At 38.1% G+C, this 24,006-nt stretch overlaps 1 protein-coding gene across 12 annotated transcripts in view; it reads right to left on the bottom strand.

Moving 5' to 3' along the window:
- Window positions 1-24,006, bottom strand: part of SKAP1 (src kinase associated phosphoprotein 1) — a 329,438-nt gene that overhangs the window by 224,983 nt on the left and 80,449 nt on the right. For 10 of the 12 annotated variants that reach the window (XM_074019392.1, XM_074019395.1, XM_074019396.1 and 7 more), the window contains exon 3: window positions 11,483-11,508. The exons of the other annotated variants lie outside the window; for them this stretch is intronic. Coding sequence is in view for 7 of the 10 variants with exons in the window: in XM_005583555.5 (XP_005583612.1) it covers window positions 11,483-11,508 (26 nt within the window). In the remaining 3 variants the exon portion in view is untranslated. The remainder of the gene's footprint in view (window positions 1-11,482; window positions 11,509-24,006) is intronic. 12 annotated transcript variants of the gene reach the window in all.

Raw genomic sequence — 24,006 nt, 5'->3', positions numbered from 1 at the left:
CTGTAGTGTGTAGCATCATCCTAGTCAAAAAAAAAAAAAAAAAAAAAAAAAAAAGAAAAGAAAAGAAAAGAAAAAGAAACAAGAGAGAGAAAAAAGTAGCCACTGTGTGAACCTTTCTTCTCCTCTCCCACCCTCTAAGAAAATGTTGAGATTTTTAACCCTTCTTAGGTTTCACATAAAGGCATAACTCCTGGATGTTAACAAACTGGAGGGCTGGCAGCAACAAATATAAACCAGATAATTGTATATATGACAACCCACACTTTATAAAGCAAATTACAGCCTGTCAGCAATCATTCCAGCTTCACACTAACACATTTCATCTACCACTGGTATTGTTCAACTGGTACTAAAATGGAACCTGATGAGTGGGAATATTTTCAACAGTAATGAGATTTTGACATAATTCAAAATATATAAACTTGATATTTGGTAGTATATGGATAAATATATTGTTAAATGAATGCATTTATCATATGGTGACCAGGCAATCATAATCTGGAATTATTGGCTCATAGTTCTGTTTTGTTTGGTTTGTTTTCTGTATTCTCAGTCCTTAATTCTTATTACAAAGCTATCCAACTGAATTTTCAGTATCTTTTGACACATAGGAGAAAGTTAACTATAATAAAAATAATTATATAATAGCTAGCTAAATTCCTACTTGGTACAAGCTCTGGGTCAAGGCTCTTTTGGACTATCTCATTTAATCCTCAAAACAATCCTGAGATGTATTATTAACCCAAAGATGAAGATAAAGAAATTGAGACACAAAGATGAAATAACTTACCCAAAGTCATATAAGTGACTTATAAGTGGCAGGGCCAGGCTTTTAGCCCAACTTGTCTGATTACTAAGCTCTTGTTCTAATCCACTGAACTATGTAGCCTGAAAATCTGCATGTTTAATAAATCATGATCATTACTCAAAGGTAAAGCATACTGAATGACAGCCAGTGAGTTAACTTTATGGTATATGCTATCAATTAGTATTTTAACTTCAGTAAAGTAAATTTATAAATTATGATTATTAGTGATAATAGCAGTAGTCACATTAGGTATGGAGAGTAGAACTGACAGACAAAACCAAATGTGTTCAATGATTTGGTCAAGAAAGAAGTGGTCCAATTCATAGTTGAAATTTGTTATCAAGTAATGTAGTAATTCTTTCAAAATATCACTTTCTGGTATGAATTTCATGCTTGCAAAATTTAGAACAGCCACCTCAGGCTTAGTGAAATTAATACACTGAATTTTTTCCAGCACCTTCTGTTTGATTCTGTTGGATACTTAAATATAGCATTGACCTGGTTTGGTTAAAGAATGTGTTTCCTTTCTGGCACCAACATGCTTTAAGTCTCAGAGCAGAAAAATCCCCTGAAAAATATATAATGTCACATAAATGTAGCAATTTTATTACTATTGGTTCATCTTGCTCTCTTGTCCCACCTTTCCTTTCTCCCAAACAAGTTGTAGTAGACCTTAGCACTCGTTTACAATCCTGATGCATTTTAGGGTCTATTATGCCCCAACTGATAAGCCAACACTACTTGACTTCTTGAGAGAAACTATAAGGCTAGTTGGATTCTAACATCTTCCATTAAAGAAGAATGAGATGGCTGGGTGCGGTGACTCACACCTATAACTGCAGCACTTTGGGAGGCCAAGGCGGGTGGATCACCTGAGGTCAGGAGTTCAAGACTAGCCTGGCCAACATGGCAAAACCACATTTCTACTAAAAATACAAAAATTGGCTGGGCGTGGTGGCGGGTGCCTGTAATCCCAGCTACTCAGGAGGCTGAGGCAGAGAGAATTGCCTAAAACCCAGGAGGCTGAGATCGCACCACTCAGCCTGGGTGATACAACAAGACTCTGTTTCAAAAAAAAAAAAAAGAAGAAGAAGAATGAGACTACATGTTCTACAGGCTACAGGTAGATATAAGAAGTGTTTTTCAAAAGTCCAAGGAGTAAAAATAAAATAATACATAGTAAAGAATGGATTATGGGTAAGATTAGCAGGCCTAAACATATGAGCCAGCTTTTAACATACTGAAGAAAGGGTAAGTTTTCTTTGCGATAACATAAACCGTCAATATCACTAAAGCTGTACTGGCAAATGGTGACAAGATTCAACCTCCCCATGCCACATCCCATTCCAAACAGGGATTCTCGTTCACGTATTCGACAACATGTGTGTAACACCACTATCAACAGCCAAAACCTTTCACTGTCAAGAATTCAGTTCAATATTTGGTTCCTTGGAAAAAAAGTTTCACATGAAAAAGTATCTCTTTATTTTAAAAAATTACTTTTTAATTGAGGTATCACTAACACGAGTAAAGTGCGTAAATCTTAAGGGTAAGTGGTATCACTTTTTAAGTTTAGGAAAATACATTTTAGAGATTAATCATGATCAAGAACTTTTCCAGGATGGCAAATGTGTCTTAAATTCACATCAGCTGACAAGGATCGATAGGGTTCACAAGATTGGTTCTCCCACTATTTGCCTCACAAGAGTCAGCAGAAATTGCAATCTTTATTTTACATGTCATATAAATCCCCTTGCCTATAACTTAGCAGTTCCTTTCCTGTGCTAGTGATACTTAGCCATCTTCATAAACAAGTTTCTGAGAGAAGCATGTGTTGATGAGAAGCCAAATGAAAAATAAATGCTTTCTAATAGAATTGGGTCCACCTATTACATTATTTAGCCTCAAAATATCAAGCAAATTCATTGGGTTTCAAGTCTGAATGCTTAACCTACTTACTTACAAAAAAGTTTTAAGCAGAAAAACCAAAAAAGCTTGTATTCAAATGAACTACACTTTTCTCTCAATATTTTTGTGTTTAGAACATGAAAATTTGTTAGAGGCACAAGTCCTGATGAACACTAATTCTTATGTAAAAATTCTATGTTCAGAAACTATACTTCTCACCTGATTTTCTGTGTTGGTCCAGGAATAATACCTTCTAAGAGAAACCATTTATAAGTTGTTTTTTTCTTCAACCAGAGTCCCCTGGGCTAATCAAATAAACTTAAAGCAGTCATTAATTTTCAGTGACTTGATTTCCCCTGACATCTACGTGAAGACGAAAATCTGAAGTTCTGTGAACTTCTAAAAAAACTAAGATCGGGTAAGAAAAGGTATTCATTATCAGTCACCATGAGTATTATACAATACTAATTTAAAATTATTATTATTTTTGTTTTGTTTTTGTTTTGAGACAGGGTCTCACTCTGTCACTGAGGCCAGAGTGCAGTGGTGTAATTGTGGCTCCCTGCAGCCTTGACCTCTCAGGTTCAACTGATCCTCCCACCCCAACCTCCAAAGTAGCTGGGACCACAGGTGCACACCACCATGTTTGGCTAATTTTGGATCTGCTGTAAAGATGGGGTCTCTCTATATTGCCCAGGCTGGTCTGGAACTCCCAGGCTCAAGCAGTCAGCCTCCCTTGGCTTCCCAAAGTGCTGAGATTACAGATGTGACCCACCATGCCTGGCCATATAACTTATTTTTAAATTCACTTTTTCACTTGAGGCCAGGAATAAGAGAACAGCCTGGCCAACATGGCAAAACCCCATCTCTACTAAAAATACAAAAATTAGTAAGGCATGGTGGCACGTCCCTGTAATCTCAACTACTTGGGTGGTTGAGGCACAAGAATTGGTTGAACCCCGGAGATGGGGGTTGCAGTGAACTGAGATCGTGCCACTGCACTCCAGCCTGGGTGACAGAGTGAGACTCTGTCTAAAATAAATAGATAAAAATAAAAATAAAAAATAAAAAAAATTCAGTTTTAAATGATGAGTAAATTCAACACACCTATATATACCAACGTTCTCAAACATTAAACAACAGAGAATGCTGCTATTTGACCACCATCAGGGCCTTGCCCATTAATTAACATTTCAAAATAAATAGGCCAGAAGCAGTAGCTCATGCCTGTAATTCCAGCACTTTGGGAGACTGAGGCAGGCAAATCTCTTGAGCCCAAAAGTTTGATACCAGCCTGGTAACATGGTGAGACCCTGTCTGTACAAAAAAATACAAAAATTAGCTGGGCATGGTGGCTCATGCCTGTAGTCCCAGCTACTGGGGAGGCCAAAGTGAGAGGATCACTTGATCCCGGGAGATGGAAGCTGCAGTGAGTGAGTCGAGATCAAGCCACCGCACTCCAGCCTAGGTGACAGAGTGAGATTCTGTCTCAAAAACTAAAATAAATAAATAAACAAATAAAATAAATAGAAAAAACTTGAATGGATAAGAAACTGTTAATCATGATTCTACTGAAAAATAGATTACTACCATGCTGTTTCTTTGGTCTGTTTTGGAAAGCTTCTTTATTAAATAAAAAAAGTTAAGTATGCCCAGAGCAAAACCTTCAAATGTTACAAGAAGGCATATAATGAAAATTCATCTATCCTCTCTTCTCTTGATCCTTCTCTCCAGAGGCAACCATTGTGAGATTTCTTGGGTGTTCTATTAATTTTTGTACCTAATATAACAAGAGTCTCTGTGTGTGTGGCATATGTATTTTTTTTCCTCTTTTTAAACAAATGTAACATTTGTTCTGTTGTGTATCCGGCTTTTCTTCCTAACCATTTATCTTAGCAATTGCTCCATATCAGCAATATAGATTTATCTCATTTTTTACTTTAACCAATTTTTAACATTAAAAAATAATACATGCACATGGTGAAAATTCAAATAGTACCAAAGAAGATTCTCTCTTTCATTCGTACCAATATCCCCCCTCAAAAGCGGTTACCTCTGTTAATGGTTACCACTGTTAACAGATTCATATGTATCCTTCCAAAAATATTCTATATACAAATAAAAACACGTGTGGTTGTGCCACACACACACACATACACACAGAAACAAACTATACACACTGGTTTGCTCAAATTACCCTTTTCATCTAACAATACTCTTTGGAGAACCTTCCATATTACATATTACATACATATTACATATATATGTATCATTTTCTTTTAACTCTATATAGTATTCCATTACATGGATATACATTTATTTAACTAGTCCCCTATTCCTGGACATTTAGGCTGTCTGTAGTCTTTGCTATTCCAAACAATGCTATAATGAACATCCTTGTACACAATACATTGTGTAGGGAATACAGAAGGCAGCATTACCTGATTCCAGTGATTTCTTTTACCTGCATAAAATTTAGTTCTTTTTTTAATCTTAATATCATCTACTACAGAATAGGAAGGACTTTTGGAAAGGACATAAAAATCTTACAAAATGTTAACTTTAAAAAGGAAAAAAGTGAGTCTTTTTGTTATAAAAAATCTTTGACAGTCATTGCAAAACAACTACTGCATTAATTTTAAAATGCATTATTCTGCCCTTTTTAAAAATGCATTATTCCACTAAAGAACACCCTACCAGTAGATGTATAGGAAGTAAAATATTCGAAAAGCTATCAAAATTAGTAATTAACTTCAAAAACAGTTTGTGTGTGTATCCACTTTCTACAGATTAATTTGTATAAAACATAGCAAATAAGAAAAGGGCAGAAAATGCCCGAAGGAAGTCAAGCCACAAAAGCAGCTGTCAAGACTGCTGATGTTAGAAGGTTGGGCCAAAGCCAAAGGCAAGAGTATTCAGCCTGGGTTCATTTCCCCCCTATTAAATCCCCAAGAGACACGGAAAACATGCTGGAAGATTTCTTTTTTAAAAAAGTAGTATAGGTTGAGATAGTCTAGATTCAAAACCAATGCTTGTGTTTATAAAATATCAGCATTCCAGGAATAGTGGTGGAAAGATACTTAACAATAAATTATAAATATTGTAAATTTAGACTTTTTCTTACATTTGCAAACACGTCATAAATTTGGGCTGTGTTTCTTTGTATAAATCCTACTTATGACTGTGCTGAAACTTTTTGGCATGAATGCAAAGAGTATTTTCATAAATAAAACTTAGTAAAATCACTGTACACTCCATTAATTCAAAAACACTTCTCTTCAACTTCAAAGGAAATTTCCTTCCTCTTTTTTTTAAAGTGTAAAGATGGTGTTTCTTTGCTGCTTTAATGTTTTGCTTCTTGTAGTTGTCATAACTACATGCTCCAAGTATGTGACCACAAGGGACAAGAAGTTAAGCAACATTTGTGCTTCCATTCAACATGTCTCAAACACTATATAGCAAAAAGCTTGTAAATCTAGCCTCTGAAGTGGCTACCACCAATAAAAATGCTCTCTATAAATACAAACCTTACAAATCTATACATGGTAAGTTTCATGGCCCTACACCAGGGTTCAGCTATAATGAATGAATTAATTTTATGAAAAGATAAGTGAAATTTTTATTATCAAAGTTTCATACATGTATGTACTTGCCTCGCCCTACTTTGAGACATAATAATACTTGTTACCACTTACTTAGGTAGTAAGTGCCTACCATGTGGCAAGCACTCCTCATGAGTCATAATCTCATTAAAACTCATTACATCTCATAACAACTGTGAAGTAGATATTATTAGTGAGATTTTATACATAAGGAAACTGAAGCTTCAAGAAGTTATGTAATTTGCAGTAGCTAACAAAGTTTCTAAGCAGAGGAGCTGGGATTCTAATTCAGGTCTGATTTCAAAGCTTAGGCTCTTTTTATCATAAAACATTAACCTGAACAGCAATTTAAAAAATCAGTTCACTATTCTATGTACTTTATATCCAGATGCAGAAAGCAATGTATGCATTAATATACTAGGTCTCATGACAGAGATAAAAGAATAATGTTACATTTTTAATCAATCTCAACCTTTTTCTTTTACCTTTGCATTATGGAGAAGTTTACCCATGTATTGAAGTAGACAAAACAGTGTAACAAACTCCCATATATACATCATCCAACTTCAACAAGTGTCAATTTATGGTCGATCTTGTCTCATCTATACTTACCCTGTTTCTTTCTCCTCTCCCATATTATTTCTCAGACATTATATCTTTAAATATCATAGCACACCTCTCTCTAAAATCAAGAACTCTTTTTTAAAAAATTAACCTCTAAAATAAAGAACTCTTTTTAACCTCTAAAATAAAGAACTCTTTTAAAAAAAATTAACCGTAATACCACTGCCACACCTAAAAAAAATCAGTAGTTTCCTAATAATATAAAATAACCAGTCAGTGTTCATATTTCTAATTCTCTCATAGATGTCATTTTTAAAAATAGTTTGCTTGACTCAGAATGCACATAAAGTTTATACATTCGTTGGTAAACGTCTTAAATCCCTCAATTTACAGTTATGGCTTTATAATTTCCTTACTCACTTAGCACTATTTGTTTTTGCCAGGCTATATTTTTATTTGTTTATTTCTTTGTTTGTGTGTTTTGAGACAAGATCTCGCTCTGTCTCCTAGGCTGAAGTGCAGTGGCACGATCTCGGCTTACTGCAGTCTCAACCTGCCAGGCTCAAGTGATCCTCCCACCTCAGCCTCCCAAGCGGCTAGGACCACAGGCCTGTGCCACCACGCCCAGCTGATTTTGTTTTTTTGTAGATACAGGGTCTCACCATGTTGCCCAGATTGATCTCAAACTCCTGGGCTCAAGTGATATACCTGCCCTCAGCCTGCCAAAGTGCTGGGACTACAGGCATGAGCCACCGTACCTGGCCTGCCAGGCTATATTATTAGGCATTGATTTACTTTGACATTAATATAGGCTTGCCATTTCAAAATGAGATTTTTAAGCTTCACAAAGTAGAATTTTTTCGTATTGAAATATACTGAATAATTTTCTCAGAAACCCTTTATACCACTTACAGAGATACTCAAAGAATCTTTAAGTTGGCAAGAGATTCCACTGACCCATGTTTACCACTACTACAAATGTAATGTGAGTGATCACTGGACAGAAAAAGAGATATTATTATATATAATATTCCCATGGTCTTCCCTAGATTTTTATTTAAATATTATGTCATTTGTTTTAGATTCTGGGCCTATGGTGGGAAATTCAATCTAATACTCATGAAGTTTTTTTTGTAGCAATAAATTTTGAATTATAAACATTATACCTTATAATCAAATTTTTGATTAAAAATTGTCACTAACTCATTTTATAAAAGAGGAAACTGAAGCAAAATGAAGGAAATCAGTTTGCTCAATAACTTTAAGTAATAGTGTCATCAAATCTAAGGGCAAAATTAATATTGCCTTATCAATATCACCTTTTAGATGTAGATTACTGAAATTATAAAAATTCCATGGCAAAAACTCCACTGGCTTTTCTTCGTAACTTTAAGTAAAAAATTAAATAGAAATTTTTTTTGAGTAAGCAGGACATGAATTATCAAAGCAATATTATGTCTTATTGTCAAGTAAAAACAAAAAGCCTTTTTCATGTTCTCCAATTATGTTTAAGCTCATTAAAAGTGCCCTTCCATTTATATCCCCTCTACATTAAAGTAATATATTCTTTGGATCATGTTTTATTTTCCCTGTTTCCTTTTTAAAATAAATATCACTCAGGAAGTTGACAGTGGACCAATAAGAAAACCTAGGTGGAAATGTGAGAGAAAGAATTACCATTAATGTACCATTATGATAAATAGAAACTACTGGCTTTTTTTTTTTTTTTAACCATGTCCAGGTACTAAGCTAGATGCTTACACACATTACTACTAACCCTCAACAACCTTGCAATGAGACAGTGAAAAACAGTCACGAAGAGTATGGGCTCTCTACCTCTGGAGATAATGGGCTCTAGAATCCATACAGGGTTTCTTATTGGGGTGATGAAACGTTCTGAAATTAGATAGTGGTGATGGTTGCACAACTTGTACTGTACTATACTATACTATACTATACTATACTATATCTATACCACTAACTTGTACCCTTTAAAAGGGTAAATTTTATGGCATGTGAATTATATCTTGATAAGGTTGCTTTTTTTTTTTTTTTTTTTTTTTTTTTTTGAGACATGAGTTTCGCTCATGTTGCCAAGGCTTGAGTGCAATGGCACAGTCTCGGCTCACTGAAACCTCCACCTCCCAGGTTCAAGTAATTCTCCTGCCTTAGCCTTCCAAGTAGCTGGGACTACAGGCATGCACCACCACTCTCAGCTAATTTTTTGTATTTAGTACATGTTGGTCAGGCTGGTCTCGAACTCCTGATCTCAGGTGATCCACCTGCCTGCCTCAGCCTCCCAAAGTACTAGGATTACAAGCATAAGACACCTCACCCGGCCAAGGCTACTATTTTTAAAATATGTGCTACTAAAAGGATATACAAATAATGGATCTTTTATAATGAAAGACTATTTTCCTTCCAGGCATCAGACCTGGTTTAGTTCAAATATCTTGAAGAACTCAAGTGCGTATTTAGGCAAATGCAGAGTTAATAAAATTCATCCCATCATCTTCTTGTACAGAGGGTCCTGTCACAGACAAAAATGCTCAGAAAGTTTGGGGCCATCATTTCTGTTCTTTCTCACTCCCATCCCAACACCACCCAGTTTTCAAGGGCTTTAAAGATTCTTCTGCTAGTTGTTCTCTTTCTTACATATTTCTAATCTTTTCATAATCTTAAATTGTCCTGTTGTACCTTATCTAGACCAGTTACTGCTCCTACCCATCCCACCAGCTTCTGAAGCACGTAATCAGCAAAGGTCTGATCAAAAGGGCAAGGTAAAAGATACTTTTACCTCTCACTAATGCCCCCCATCCCTGAAAATATGTGAGAAGGCATGAGACTAGGGGCTAGGGCATGAGTTTTTCTATATCATCTTTCCTTACATTTACTTCCAAATGCACTAAGATTTTGCCACATACATTTAATTGCTGTCAAGAAGCAAATACAGTTTTCTGTTCTAAATAAATTTTCACTTGTCTCCTTGGCTGCTCTACCTCTGTCCTCTCTCCAAGAGAGAAAGGATGGGTAGAAGCTGCTTTATGTTGAAAGATGACTGCAATGCCACCATGTCAAGAATCTGGTAAGATGTTCCCTTTGTCTTTTTTAGTCCCATATAGTCTCTTGTGTTAAGCTCCAAAATTATTTTCTCTTCTCAACCTATTCCTATACCACATCTCTGACACTAATTCTTTATTTCTCCTTTAGGTAATTAATTCTACCCTCACAGTTTCATTCATTTCTGCCAGTTCACAATCATATTCTTCTCCCTGTGGATTTTGGTTAACATCTGTTAAACCCTGAACTATAGGGCCATCCCCTGAATAGTGCAATTCACATTTTGCAAAGCAAACCACTACACTATTACATAAAATTATCCACTGCTCAATCTATGTTTTCATCTATCAATGCTTTAGGACAGTGAGATACATAGTAACAGCACATCACATTATGTAAAATAGTGTAAGTGCTCCCACTTTAACTTACAAGAGTCAAGAAGCTTTGAAAATATATGATTTTTATTTCTTAAAGATGGCTTTAAAAGAAAGCTTTATAAAAACTTGAAATACACTAAAAGTATGAGCTAGAAAAATAAAAATTTTAATAAAACTATTATAACCACTCACAATTTTAATTTATTTAAGGTATTACTATTCACTGAGGTTGGATACAGTGACAACATTAAGAGAATAAAAAGTACAATTGGTTAAGAAAGTTATAGAGCAAAATAGTTCATAAAGCTATTTGTAAGTTTGATCTAAAACTCTGATTATCTGAGAAAATAAAGCCCCTCCATTTACAATAAATTAAGATAATATTCAGGTTGACATTTCCAACATTCTCAACCAAGGAAGGAAGGCAAATACTTTAAAAGATATCCCCTCAAACTGTTTGAATTCAGAAAAAAATATTTCAATTCTGAACCTTTTAAAAATGTGTTTTCATCCTGGCCTTTTTTTTTTTTTTTAATTTTGCACACAGCTGTCTGTAGTACTTTTTAGAATCATGCCAGATGCTGGGTTCATCAAGCAAAAGCAGGAAAACAATGGTTTGAAAGCAATTAGAAGCACTGAGGCTGCAGCGAGGCTCATATTAAAATGTGATAACACTGTTCTAGTGGGAATTTCAACACTGCTCCATTTCTGACATTTCTCTGCTGCCAGACAGGCAGGTTGTGTGGAAGGGCACTGTGATCGAGGAGGTAACATACTGGAATTTATTTCTGGAGCAAATGAAGGATTAGCTGAGTTGGAACCCTCCCAAGGTTTTTATTATGGACTCGGCTACTATTTTATTTGAATGCTACTGGATCCTGTTGGCACCTAACAAAGCTCAAGGAATCAAAGCATATTATAGCCTTGGTTTTATAAAATAATCTAGCAACAATCCACGCAGAAGGAAGAAGCATAGAGCCTTTTGTTGCTAAAAAGCAGGGCAGGGGGGCACAGCAGGGTGAAGGTTAATTAAACACTCCACTAACTTTTCTTGGAAATGGCTAATGCCACTCTGTGGAGAAGTCTGTAGAGAAGAGACAGAAATAAACAATCCCATTTACACATTTTTAGCATAAAACCATACGTGGTCAAAGAGGACTCACCTTGGGGCTGAAAATCCCAATAGTACCTGAAATACAAGGGGAAAAAATAAGGGAGTAAGTCAAACTTGTATTTCTCAATTTTGGTTGGCCTACCATAGTATAGCACCTGGTCCAGGAAGCTTGCTAAAGTCTATAACCAGCCAAAGTCACTACTAATTTTGAGGAAAACAAAAGGTTGTCCCTGACATTTGAAAGAGTCTTAATGGCTTAAAAGATGCATTTAATTCACTGAAATTCCTCAGATAATTTTGACTTTAGAGCTGGAAAGATCCTAAAAGGGAACCTAGCGGTGGCCTGGGGTTTCTCATCAAGAGCTCTACAGGCTTTCAGCAGGATGGTTCTTTGCTGTGACAATCTGGCCCGTGTATTACAGGACCATTACCATCACTGGTCCTAGGTAACAAATACCAGAGGCACTCCCAGTTGTTACAACAGTCAAACCCCACCACCAACACCAACACATCCTCAAATGCCTCGTAAGCCTAATTTTTTTTCTCTGTTACCCAGGCTGGAGTACAGTGACACAATCATAGCTCACTGCAGCCTCGAACTCCTGGACTTTGCCTTTTAAGCCTAAATTCTTAATTTTACAAGTGAAACATGGGCCGGGTGCAGTGGCTGATGCGGTGGCACTTTGGGAGGCCAAAGCAGGCGGATCACGAGGTCAGGAGTTCGAGACCAGCCTGACCAACATGGTGAAACTCTGTCTCTACTAAAAATACACAAATTAGCTGGGCGTGGTGGCAGGCGCCTGTAATCGCAGCTACTCAGGAGGCTGAGGCAGGAGAATCCCTTGAACCCAGGAGGCGGAGGTTGCAGCGAGCCAAGATCGCACCATTGCACTCCAGCCTAGGTGACAGAGCGAGACTCCGTCTCAAAAAACAAAATAAAACAAACAACAAGTGAAACATGAACAATTAACTTAAGGTTGTCTAACATTTTAGTGCAATTGACTTAAGGTTGTCTAACATTTTAGTGTCTGAGCCAAGAATGGGGCTCTTGTAGTTCATTGTACCATCCTATCTCCTCTATTATTTTAGGAAATAATTGGCAAAACTGACAACCCTTGAAGTCTTTTTTTTTTTTTTTTTTCCTGAGACTGGGTCTTGCTCTATCACCCAAGCTGGAATGCAATGGCATGAACATCACTCACTGCAGCCTTGACCTGCTGGGCTCAAGAGATCCTCCTGTCTCAGCCTCCCATGTAGCTGGGGCCACAGGCACGTGCCACCACATCTAGATGCTTACACACATTACTACTAGTTCTCAATGATGTTGCAATGAGAGAGTGAAAAGCAATTACTGTTTTTTGTCTTTTTTTTTTTTGGTAGCAATGGGGTCTCACTTTGTTGCCCAGGCTGGGGCTTAAGCAATCCTCCCACTTTGGCATCCCAAAGTGTTGGGATTACAGGAATGAGCCACTGCATCCAGTAACTCTTGAAGTCTTAAACTAACAAAATAGCAATGGTGGAAAGGATCATTTGTAAGTCTCTTATTTGGAAACTAAATTGCATTTCTTTCCCCACAAAAACAATGTTATATATGATGATTACCCAAGAAAGTCTACTGTATTTTGGATCCCATTTCCTCCTACCTTCACAGGAACTTTACGTTATTCTTTATCGATTTTTCTCTTGTCTGTATTCAACCACTTCCTCCAGTTTGGCCCTTTCCATCAGCATTTATGCTCATATAAAAATAAAGCAAATCCTCCCTCACCCCTTCACATCCCTCCACCTGCTGTCCTGTTTCCCTTCATGTCACAGTGACATTTTCAAAAGCACTGTCTACACTTGGCTCATTTTAGTCCCTCACTGCCCACTTACTCAACATCCTCCAGTCAGGCTGAGAGCCATTGCACATTAACTGTTGCTACAGACACAATAACCTTCATGCCACCAAATATAAGGGATGCTTTTCTATCCTCATTTTGATCTCTCAGGAGTGTATATGTGCGTCGGAGCTTTTTTTTTTTTTTTTTAACCTAGGGAGGGAGTCCACAGTTTTTTATAGAATTATTTTGCAGTGGTGCCCAAGAGAGAGAATACAGTCATGGTTTCTTAGTTTCTGTTTCTGATGGGTCAGTAAAGCCCCTTCCTCATCCCTCTTTTCCACTTATCACTAGAGGCAGAAACTAAAAATCATGGCTTCACCCTGCTAAAAGCCAAAAACAAAACAAAACAGAACAACAAAAAAATAAGGCAGGTTGGAATTTGCAGTTTAAAAGGTCCACAAACCACAAAAAAAGATGCAGAAAAGGAGATAGGTGATAATGGTGTGTCTTCTAGTACATACATTACTAAAATTAGGCTTGGCTTCTTCAGGGCAGAGTATCAGCCCAGTGAGTATATTGGTTATTTCTTTACTGTGTGATAAATTTTCAGAAAATGAAGACAGAAGAGGTCAGTGGAGAGTAAGTATGTTGTCATAATTCACAGTTGAATTTGGGGAACATTATCAGACATAAGAAAGTGGAGAAGAAACCTGACAATTTGTCCTTCCTTGTTCCTTTCCTTTTCCAGAACAGTTCTGCGCTGGCAATCAGGTGAAGAAAAATGTAAGATACTTAGGTTAGAGGGTGAGGAAATTCCAGGACAGCTTTGACATCTGCAGTAGCAAAGGGGAGAGGAAGGGGCAGAGGATGGGGCGGGAAGTGGAAAGCTTCAAAAGCTGGGAAGAAGGAGCATCCATATCAATGCAGGGGCATATGTAAGCTGAAACTGGATGAAACTTAAATACGTTGTGAATAATAGTATGATGGGTCAGTCTCCACCTAGCAGACAGTGCAGCTTTCCACCGTACCTGGCCACCATGAAGAGTTTTCCATAAAACTCCTTTCTGTAAAACATAGCTAATCAAGCAAATCATCAAATGGCTGAGCAATATTCTATCTGCTCTTGCTATTTTCCATCTTCTCTTGAGGCACTTCCCTAACCCCCAATTCCTATCATTACCCAACTTCTAATTTAATATAAATAGAAATTAGGGTTCGAGTATGTGCATACATATATGTGCACATGTGTATGTACACACACTCTCTCTCTCTTCTTTCCAAAATATTGATGATGGCAACAGCAGGAACTGTGCTAACCAATGTTGTTCTCATTTATTGGCCCAGAAAAAACCCTAGTCATACAGTGGCAGTTAAAAGGTGCTCTAGGTAAATTGTTAAATAGGCAAAGTATGTTATTGATGATCTCAGCCTCTTCTCTGCCTCCCTGTCCCATGATGCCCACTCCAACTAATACACATTTTCAGTCCTTTTCTCTACCTACTTTACAGTGCCCTGGCTTCCTGGTTTCTCTTGTTAGTCGAGAAGAAATATGATCTTATAAGTCATATATACTAAGAGTATTGCTTCTGCCAATAGTAGTTATATCTTAAGAACTCAACAGTATCAAATAAAGTAGTAGGTTCATCTAGTTGATGTTAAATAGCAGAACCTGCTTTATTCCTGGTAATACTGTAATTAAATATTTCTGTCAAACTTTCGATCATAAGATGAATAAGTTCTAAGGATCTAATGTACAGCATGGTGACTATAGTTAATAATACTGTGTTACATACTTGAAATTTGGTAAGAGAATAGATTTTAAGTATTTTCACCAAAAAAAAAGGTAACCATGTAAGCCATGTAAGGTGATGAATGTATTAATTAATATGACTAAGGTAATCATTTCACCGTGTGTGTGTGTGTGTGTGTGTGTGTGTGTGTATATATATATATAATCATACTGTGCATTTTAAATATATTCCACTGCATTTGTCAATTTAAAAAAATCTGAGGTTGGGTGTGGTGGCTCACACCTGTAATCCCAGCACTTTGGGAGGCCAAGACAGGAGGATTGCTCGAGCCCAGGAGTTCAAGATGAGCTTGGGAAACATGGAGAAATCCCATCTCTACAAAAGGTACAAAAATTAGCTGGGCGTGGTGGCACATGCTAGTCCTAGCTACTGGGGAGGCTGAGGTGGGAGGATCGCTTGAACCTGGGAGGTTGAGGTTGTAGTTGGCTGTGATCATGCCACTGGACTCCAGCTTGGGTAATAGAACGAGATCCTGTCACAAAAAAAAAAAAAAAAAAAAGAAAAAGAAAAAAAAAGAAAATTCTGACAATAAAAATTATATGTAGAACTTGATGTGGAACAGTATGAAGTGGAATGTTAGTTCCCTTCTTTTTCAGAAGGTATCTTGCTATCCTAACTTTTCTCCCTCTATTCTTTCTCTAAATATTATTTATGGATTAACCCTACAGGGAGTTTGTTTTTTTAAAAAGCCACACCTCTATTCCAAAGCTCACAAAGAACACTTCTAGAAGGAAATCCCAAAAGGTGAGCAATTGCATCCCTCACTGGAGGGCACCACAGATTAGTCTCTGCTGGACACCTTTAAGATCTTGGTCTTGTCTTGTTAAAGATATTCCATGGGTGGCCTTCTTCATGTTCTCTAGAAATATAATTCCACAATAGAGAATTCTATACTCTTCAGGAGGGATTTAGTAATATCCTGCCAACATCTTCCAATTCATACTGTTTTTCTGAAAACAATTCTCCTTTAGCCAGAGAATCCAACAAGTCTGAAATTAGAAATTTTAAACCAAAATACAAAGACCACAATAGAAATATACAGAAGAAAAAGTACATAAATGCACACATACAGAGTTGTGTTTATCCTAAAAGCCTCTGAGAATTTCATATCAGGCCTGTGCAGATAGATAACAAACACTTCTTTAATCTTCTCTTTGAAGCTTCGGCTTCAATAGGAAAGGGAAGCTATCACTCCTCTGCAATATCCATACTCAATGTCTTCAGGACCATGCAAATGACATCTGGAACTGAAAAATGATGAGTACAGAATGAGCAGAGAGAGAATGTTGCAACTATATTGATGATGATCATTTTCACATTCAGTAAAAATAAACCCATCTTCATTTGTGCCTCCAATAGTGAAAATGGAAGAATAAAATTTCACAATATTTTCTCTATGCTACAGAACAGAGTCTTAAAATTTTAGTATTACATTGTAGAGTATGCTATTTATGTTTTCAAATTAAAGATGTTTTGGCTGGGCACGGTGACTTGTGCCTGTAATCCCAGTACTTTGGGAGGTCAGAAGTTCCATATTAGCCTGACCAACATGGTGAAATCCTGTCTCTACTAAAAACACAAAAAAATTAGCTGGGCGTGGTGGCGCATGCCTGTAATCTCAACTAGTTAGGAGTCTGAGGCAGAAGGATCACTTGAACTCAGGAGGCAGAGGTTGCAGTGAACCGAGATTAAGCCATGCACTCCGGCCTTGGCAAGAGAGAGACTCTGTCTCAAAATAAATAAATAAACATAAATAAATAAAATAAGGATGTTTTAACTGAACTTTAGGTCAGATGCAGTGGCTCACACCTATAATCCAAGCACTCTGAGAGGTCAAGGTGGGTATATTGCTTGAGCCCAGGAGTTTGAGTCCAGCCTAGACAACATGGCAAAACCCTGTCTCTACAAAAAGTACAAAGATTAGCTGGGTGTGGTGGTGTGCACCTGTAGTCCCAGTTGCTGAGGAGGCTGAGATGGGAGGATTGCATGAGCCTGGGAGGTTGAGGCTACAGTGACCCATGATTGCACCACTGCACTCCAGCCTAGGCAACAGAGGGAGACCATGTCTCGGAAAAAAAAAAAAAAAAAAGTAAAAAAAAAAAAAATGAATTTTAGTTTGGGGAAAGGTACAAATAAATTGAACCCACAGTATTCAGGGAATCTTGATAAGCAGCAGTCACTGTAGTAGTAATAATAGTAGCGCTAATAACAATGCTAAGATTTATTGAACATTTTGTTGGATGTTGCTCTAAGCACTTTTCTTACATTAACCCATTTCCTCCACACTCTAACCCTATTATTATGCCCATTTTCTAAATGAGAAAACTGAGGCATCAAGGATTAAATAACTTACTCATCATTACACAGCTTTTAAGTGGAATGGACAAGTTTCTATCACCAACAACCAGTTTCAGAACAGGACCTCTAATAAGAAACTAAGGAGGAAAGTCTTGAAAACATAATCTAACAATTAAAACAATCATCAAAATTAACTGAGTCTTTCTCTAAACATATTTTACTATTCTAAAAGAATTCAGTGACTCAGCCAACCAATTCAATATTTATTGGATGTTTTCTATGACAAGCCCTTTGCCCAGGTACTATGGTTGAAATGATGACTATAATAGATATGGTTCATCTACAAATATATTTCAGTATCTTTCATGCTGCGAACACACAGTTCTAGGTTGCCACCCCAAATTCGCAGAGTCTATAAAGAACTTAATCGGACAAGCAAAAAACAACGCCATCAAAAAGTTTGCAAAAGACATGAACAGACACTTCTCAAGAGAAGACACACAAGTGGCCAACGAATATTTTTAAATGCTCAACATTACTAATCATCAGAGAAATGCAAATCAAAACCATCTCACACCAATCAGAATGGCTATCATTATTATTATATTTTTTTGAAACAGGGTCTCACCCTGTCGTCTATGCTGGAGTGCTGTGGTGTGATCATGGCTTACTGCAGCCTCAACCTCCTGGGCTCAGGCGATCCTCCCCACCTCAGCCTCCCAGTAGCTGGGAGCAGCACATGCCACCACACCTGGCTAATTATTGTATTTTTTGTAGAGACAAGGTTTCTCAATGTTGCCCAGGCTGGTCTCAAACTCCTGAGCTCAAGCTCGCCTCAGCCACCCAAAGTGCTGGGATTACAAGTGTGAGCCACCACACCTAGCCAGAATGGTTATTATTAAAAAGTCAAGAAACAACAGGTGCTGGTGAGGCTGTGGAGAAAAAAGGAACACTTATACACTGTTGGTGGGAATGTAAATTAGTTTTCCACTGCTGTGGAAAGCAGTTTGGAGATTTGTCAAAGAACTTAAAACAGAACTACCATTCAACCTAGCAATCCCATTACTGGGTATATATCCAAAAGAAAATAAATCCTTCTACCAAAAAGACATATGCACTTGTAGGTTCATCACAGCACTATTCACAATAGCAAAGACATGGAATCAATCTATGTGTCTATCAACAGTGGATTAGATTTTTTAAAATGTAGTATATATACACCATGGACTATGATGCAGCCATAATAAAGAATGAAATCATGTCCTTTTCAGCAACATGGATGCAGCTGGAGGCCACTATCCTAAGCAAATTAATGCAGAAACAGAAAACCAAATACTGCATGCTCTCACTTAAAAGTGGGAGCTAAACATTAGGTACTTATGAACATAAAGGTATAAGCAATAGACACTAGGGACTAAAAGAGGTGGGGAAACAGAAAGAGGGGTAGGAGTTGAAAAACTATTGGGTACTATGCTCACTATTTGAGTGATGGGATCATTTATATCCCAAGCTTCAGCATCACACTATATACCCTGAAACAAACCTGCACATGTACCCCAAGTCTAAAATAAAAGTTGAAATAGTAAAAAATAAACAAACAATTCACAGAAAACATTATCAGGTTTCTGCTGAAAATAGGGCTACTGAATCTAAATCAACAGATTGCAAGGGAGAGAATATCAGATTCTTGGCCATGGAGCTAACCAATGAACATGGTTACTGAGATCAAAGTACTCAGAGCTTTATCCTCCTCAGTCAGCTAATTAGATAGATCCTGATGAAACAGGTCAAGCAACTGTAGCTGTTCTCATATTATTAGAAATACTGGTCAGGTGAGGTGGCTCATGCCTGTAATCCCAGCACTCTGGGAGGCCAAGGCAGGTAGGTTGCTTGGACCCAGGATCTTGAGACCAGCCATGGGTAACATGGCAAAACCCTGTCTCTAAAAAAAAAAAAAAAAAGCCAGGCGTGGTGGGGCATGCCTGTAGTCCCAGCTACTTGGGAGGCTGAAATGGGAGAATCCCTTGAGCCCGTGAGGTTGAGGCAGCAGTGAGCCATGATTGCACCACCGCAACTCCAGCCTGGGTGAAACAGCAAGACCCTGTCTCAAAAAAAAAAAAAGAAAGGAAAACTAATTCTATTTCCCAACTATAATAAAATGATTAACATTTATTAGCATTTATATGTTAGGCATTGTGCTAGATATACACATATACATATACATATACATCGTATATACATTTTTGAGACAGAATCTCACTCTGTCACCCAGGCTGGAGTGCAGTGGCACAATCTCAGCTCACTGCAACCTCTGTCTCCTGGGTTCACGCGATTCTCGTGCCTCAGCCTCCTGAGTAGCTGGGATTACAAGCGTGCACCACCACACCCAGTTAATTTTTTTCTTTTTAGTAGAGATGGGGTTTTCCCATGTTGGCAAGCTTGGTCTTGAACACCTGGCCTCAAGTGATTTACCCACTTCAGCCTCCCCAAAGTGCTGGGATTACATGCTTGAGCCACCACATCCAGCCCTGTGCTAGGTATATGTTTTAAATGTATTATTTAATTTATTTATTTATTTTTGAGACAGAGTTTTGCTCTTGTTACCCAGGCTAGAGTGTAATGGTGCAGTCTTGGCTCACTGCAACCCCGCCTCCCAGGTTCAAGGGATTCTCCTGCCTCAGCCTCCTGAGTAGCTGGGATTATAGGCATGCGCCACCATGCCCAGCTAATTTTGTATTTTTAGTAGAGAGGGGTTTCTCTCTGTTGGTCAGGCTGGTCTCGAACTCCTGACCTCAGGTGATCTGCCCGCCTTGGCTTCCCAAAGTGCTAGGATTACAGACAGGGATGAGCCACCACGCCTGGCACATGTATTATTTTATTTAATATTCATAACAACCCTAGGAAGTCAGGACTTTTTTTTAATTTTTAAGACAAGGTTGCATTCTGTCATCCAGGCTGGAATGCAGTGCTGCAATCATAGCTTATTATAAACTTGAACTCCCGGGCTCAAGCAATCTTCCTGCCTCAGCCTCCCAAGTAGCTGGGACTATAGGTGTGCACCACCACACCTGGCTAATTTCTCTTATTTTTTATTTTAGTAGATACAAATTCTCACTATGTTGCCCAGGCTGGTCTCAAACTTCTGGCCTCAAGTGATCCTCCTGCTTTGACCTCCCAAAGCACTGGGATTACGGCATGAGCCACTATGCCCAGCCCAGGACTACTATTATTACCCCATGTTACAGATGAGGAAACTCAAACTCAGGAAGGTCAAACAACTTGGCCAAGATCACATAACTACTAAGCGGCAGAACCAAGATTTGTATCCAGGTTGTATTAGTCCATTTTCACACTGCTATAAAGATACTACCTGAGACCGGGTAATTTATAAATAAAAGAGGTTTAATTGACTCACAGTTCCACATGGCTGCGGAGGCTTCAGGAAACTTACAACCATGGTGGAAGGTGGCAGGGAAGCAAGCACCTTCTTCACAAGGTGGAAGGAGAGAGTGTGAGAGAATGCGGAAGCACTAGACACTTAATCAAACAACCAGAGCTTGTGAGAACTCACTCACTATTATGAGAGCAGCAAGGGGGAAATCTGCTCCCATGATCCAATCACCTCCCACCAGGTCCCTCCCTCGACATGTGGGGGTTATAATTCAAGATGAGATTTGGATGGGGACACAGAGCCAAACCATATCACAGGTCTACTTGGTTCCAGAGTCCAAGCTCTTAAATTCCATATTAACTGCTTTCCTATTGGCTATAAAATAAAAAATAAATCTAGTACTTAAGAGAAGATACAATTGCTTTGTTAGATAGCCTATAGGCGTGAATCAACTCTAATATGAGTATTAGGGAGTGGTTAGACAGAGGTCTTTAATCTGGAGTCCATAGTTTGGGCTTCAGGGGATTTCCTAAACTCCCTAAAATTGTGGGTGAAATGTAATACTGGTTTTCTTTTCTCTTGGAGAAGAGTCCATAGACTTCATTAGTGTCAATAACTCACCTCCGCCCCGCACCCACCAAAAATGATACGACCCACTGAATTAGATGAATAGAGTTGTAATGGCATTATAAAACTAGCTATCCAGAAAGGCCAACATCTGTGATGTTATAAATCTAGAACATCTAGATGAATTTTTTTTTTGCAACTGAAGTATTAAAAGTATTATTTTACCTGTGACTTATGGAAATTTAAAATACATTGTATACTCTCTGCCTTGGTAAACCCCTGCTGAACAAAATCAAATCTCTTCTTAATGACTTAAGGACATCCAAATTTGAACTTCTTCTTTTTTGCTGTTTTTGAGACAGGGTCTTGCTCTGCTGCCCACACTGGAGCATAGTAGCACAATCTCAGCTCACTGCAACCTCTGTCTCCCAGGGTCAAGCCGTTGTTCCACCTTGGCCTCTTGAGCATCTGGGACTACAGGCATGCTCCACCATGCCTGGCTAATTTTTGTATTTTTTGTAGAGACAGGGTTTCACGATGTTGTCCAGACTGGTCTTGAACTCCTGGACTCAAGCAATCTGCCTGCCTTTGCCTCCCAAAGTGCTGAGATTACAGGTGTGAGCCACTGCACTCAGCTTGAACTTCCTTTTTGTACTAAAATAGCAATGCCTTCTGAATGCATAGGCTGTCTGCAATACTCAGTGTCCAAAGACTTCTATCTCTCTCTTGAACATCTCTGTTCTCTGATAATGGCTGTCTCCAAACAGACTGCAAAGGCTAACACTGAAGAGTTATCCTGGCATTGAAAAGGGAATCTTAGGATTCAGATGGACACCTAGTTGAGCATGGATTCCATGCAAGTTGTTAAGGCTAGGAAAACCCCTTGCAACTGACCTTGAATAGTGAGCCACATGGTAGAAGTTTATTTATGCCCAAGGAAATGGCTTTACTAAGCAATGCTAAGAGTCTGTACACTAAATGTTTCCTATAATTTCTTTTCTCACTTGGAAAGATTCATATTGTTTTCAAATTATCTTCTAGAAGTGTCCCATCTACTACCTTGCAGAAGGTATGGACAAGTGGCAAAGAGTAACATGGCCAGTGACACCCCACAAGAGAAATGGGAAAAGACCACCATCTGGTGGAAGTCCCCAGTGGAGGCATCCAAGGCCTGGGACCCAGGGGTCCAGGTACCAGCCTTAGAAACAATTGGGCAGCAAAAAGAAGGTCCTTGGTAGGACAGCTGGTGATCCTTCCAGTCCCAGTTCCTTAATCTCACCAAAAGTACAAGACCTAATGCCTACCTACAAGGAGCTTATAATCTAGTCCAAAATATGAGCTCTTTGTATATAATGAGATGACAATCTAATATGGCAAATAAATACTATTGTAACAACACACAATAGGCATATAACTCAATTATGTAATAGAAGAACATACCGCAAGAAGGTCCTGGGTTCTTTTAGGGGATGTAATATTTCAGTGGTCTTGAGTCTATATGTACAAGCACATCTAGGTAGATAATACAATGTTTACCTACTTACTAAATACAATGGTCACAATCAAACTTTTATTAAATAAACAACATTATCTGAGATTGACAGTATAACTCATCACCTGCTCCCCCATCACAATTTTTAAAGTCCATTCCTGGACAGCAAAAAAGAAATTAAATTTTGAAAAGAAATTAAAGTACTATTTACCACTAGAGTCTCCTATAACACTTTTGCTACATGGAATCATTGCTATGGTCAATGAAACACCCACTCTGGATTCAAACATTAAGAAACCTAAGAACTCTTTTTGATCAGTGAGTGATTAGCTTCCTGATTGCAACACTGGAAACCCACATTCTAATATTCCTTCCCCTACTTTCTAGCGTGAGGACTGTTTTTTCACCAGCAAATCTCACTAGTATGTCTACATAATCCCCATACTTCCTGCATGTAATAGGCAATGAACTATAATTCGATGAACTAATAAAGGAGAAATGCCAGCCAAATACATTATGGCAAAATAAAAACACTAAATAACAGGTCAGAGTTAGAGGGGTTTTTTTTTCCTGTAAATAAAAAGGAGTCATTGAAAGGTTTGTTTGTTTGCTTGTCTTTAAGGATAAAGAATGATGTCCACATTGAATCCAGCAGAGATGTGTAGCATGGATGGGAGGGAGAAAAGTGGGGAGATAGATTAGGAAGCTACTTGAGAGCAAGAGAAGAGACAAGAGATTAGATAACAGACTTAGAGACTGGCTGGGAGCACAGAATCAAGAGGAAAGTCAGAGACGCCTTTTGGTTCCAAACTTGTGTCTTGGAGAAAGCAAGGTACTGGTTATGTACAAAGAACTCCAGCTGATTACTGTATTCTAAACTGTTGTCTTTTTGGCCCTTGCTCTGTCATTTTTGTCACTGTTGACGCTTAAAAGCCTAATTTTGTTTTATTTTTTTGCTTGCTTCAGGTTAACAGCTACTCTTCGACCACTGAGACACCATTATCTGATAGCTGATATGATATCTGAATAACTGATAGCTGAGTGACTGTGGTCCATATACTCACTGAATTTTATAGTTGGAAGGACACTTAAAATCATTTAATCTAGCCTTCACTTTACAGATGAGAACAATGAAGCATGGAGAGGTTATCTGATTGCACCATAGCAGTTTAAAAGTCCACACTGTGGGGC

Source organism: Macaca fascicularis, chromosome 16 (genome assembly GCF_037993035.2).
Source record: "Macaca fascicularis isolate 582-1 chromosome 16, T2T-MFA8v1.1".
In the NCBI taxonomy this organism is placed as follows: domain Eukaryota; kingdom Metazoa; phylum Chordata; class Mammalia; order Primates; family Cercopithecidae; genus Macaca; species Macaca fascicularis.
Note: the sequence above shows the minus strand (reverse complement) of the source record. Positions and strands in the feature narration are given on the sequence as shown.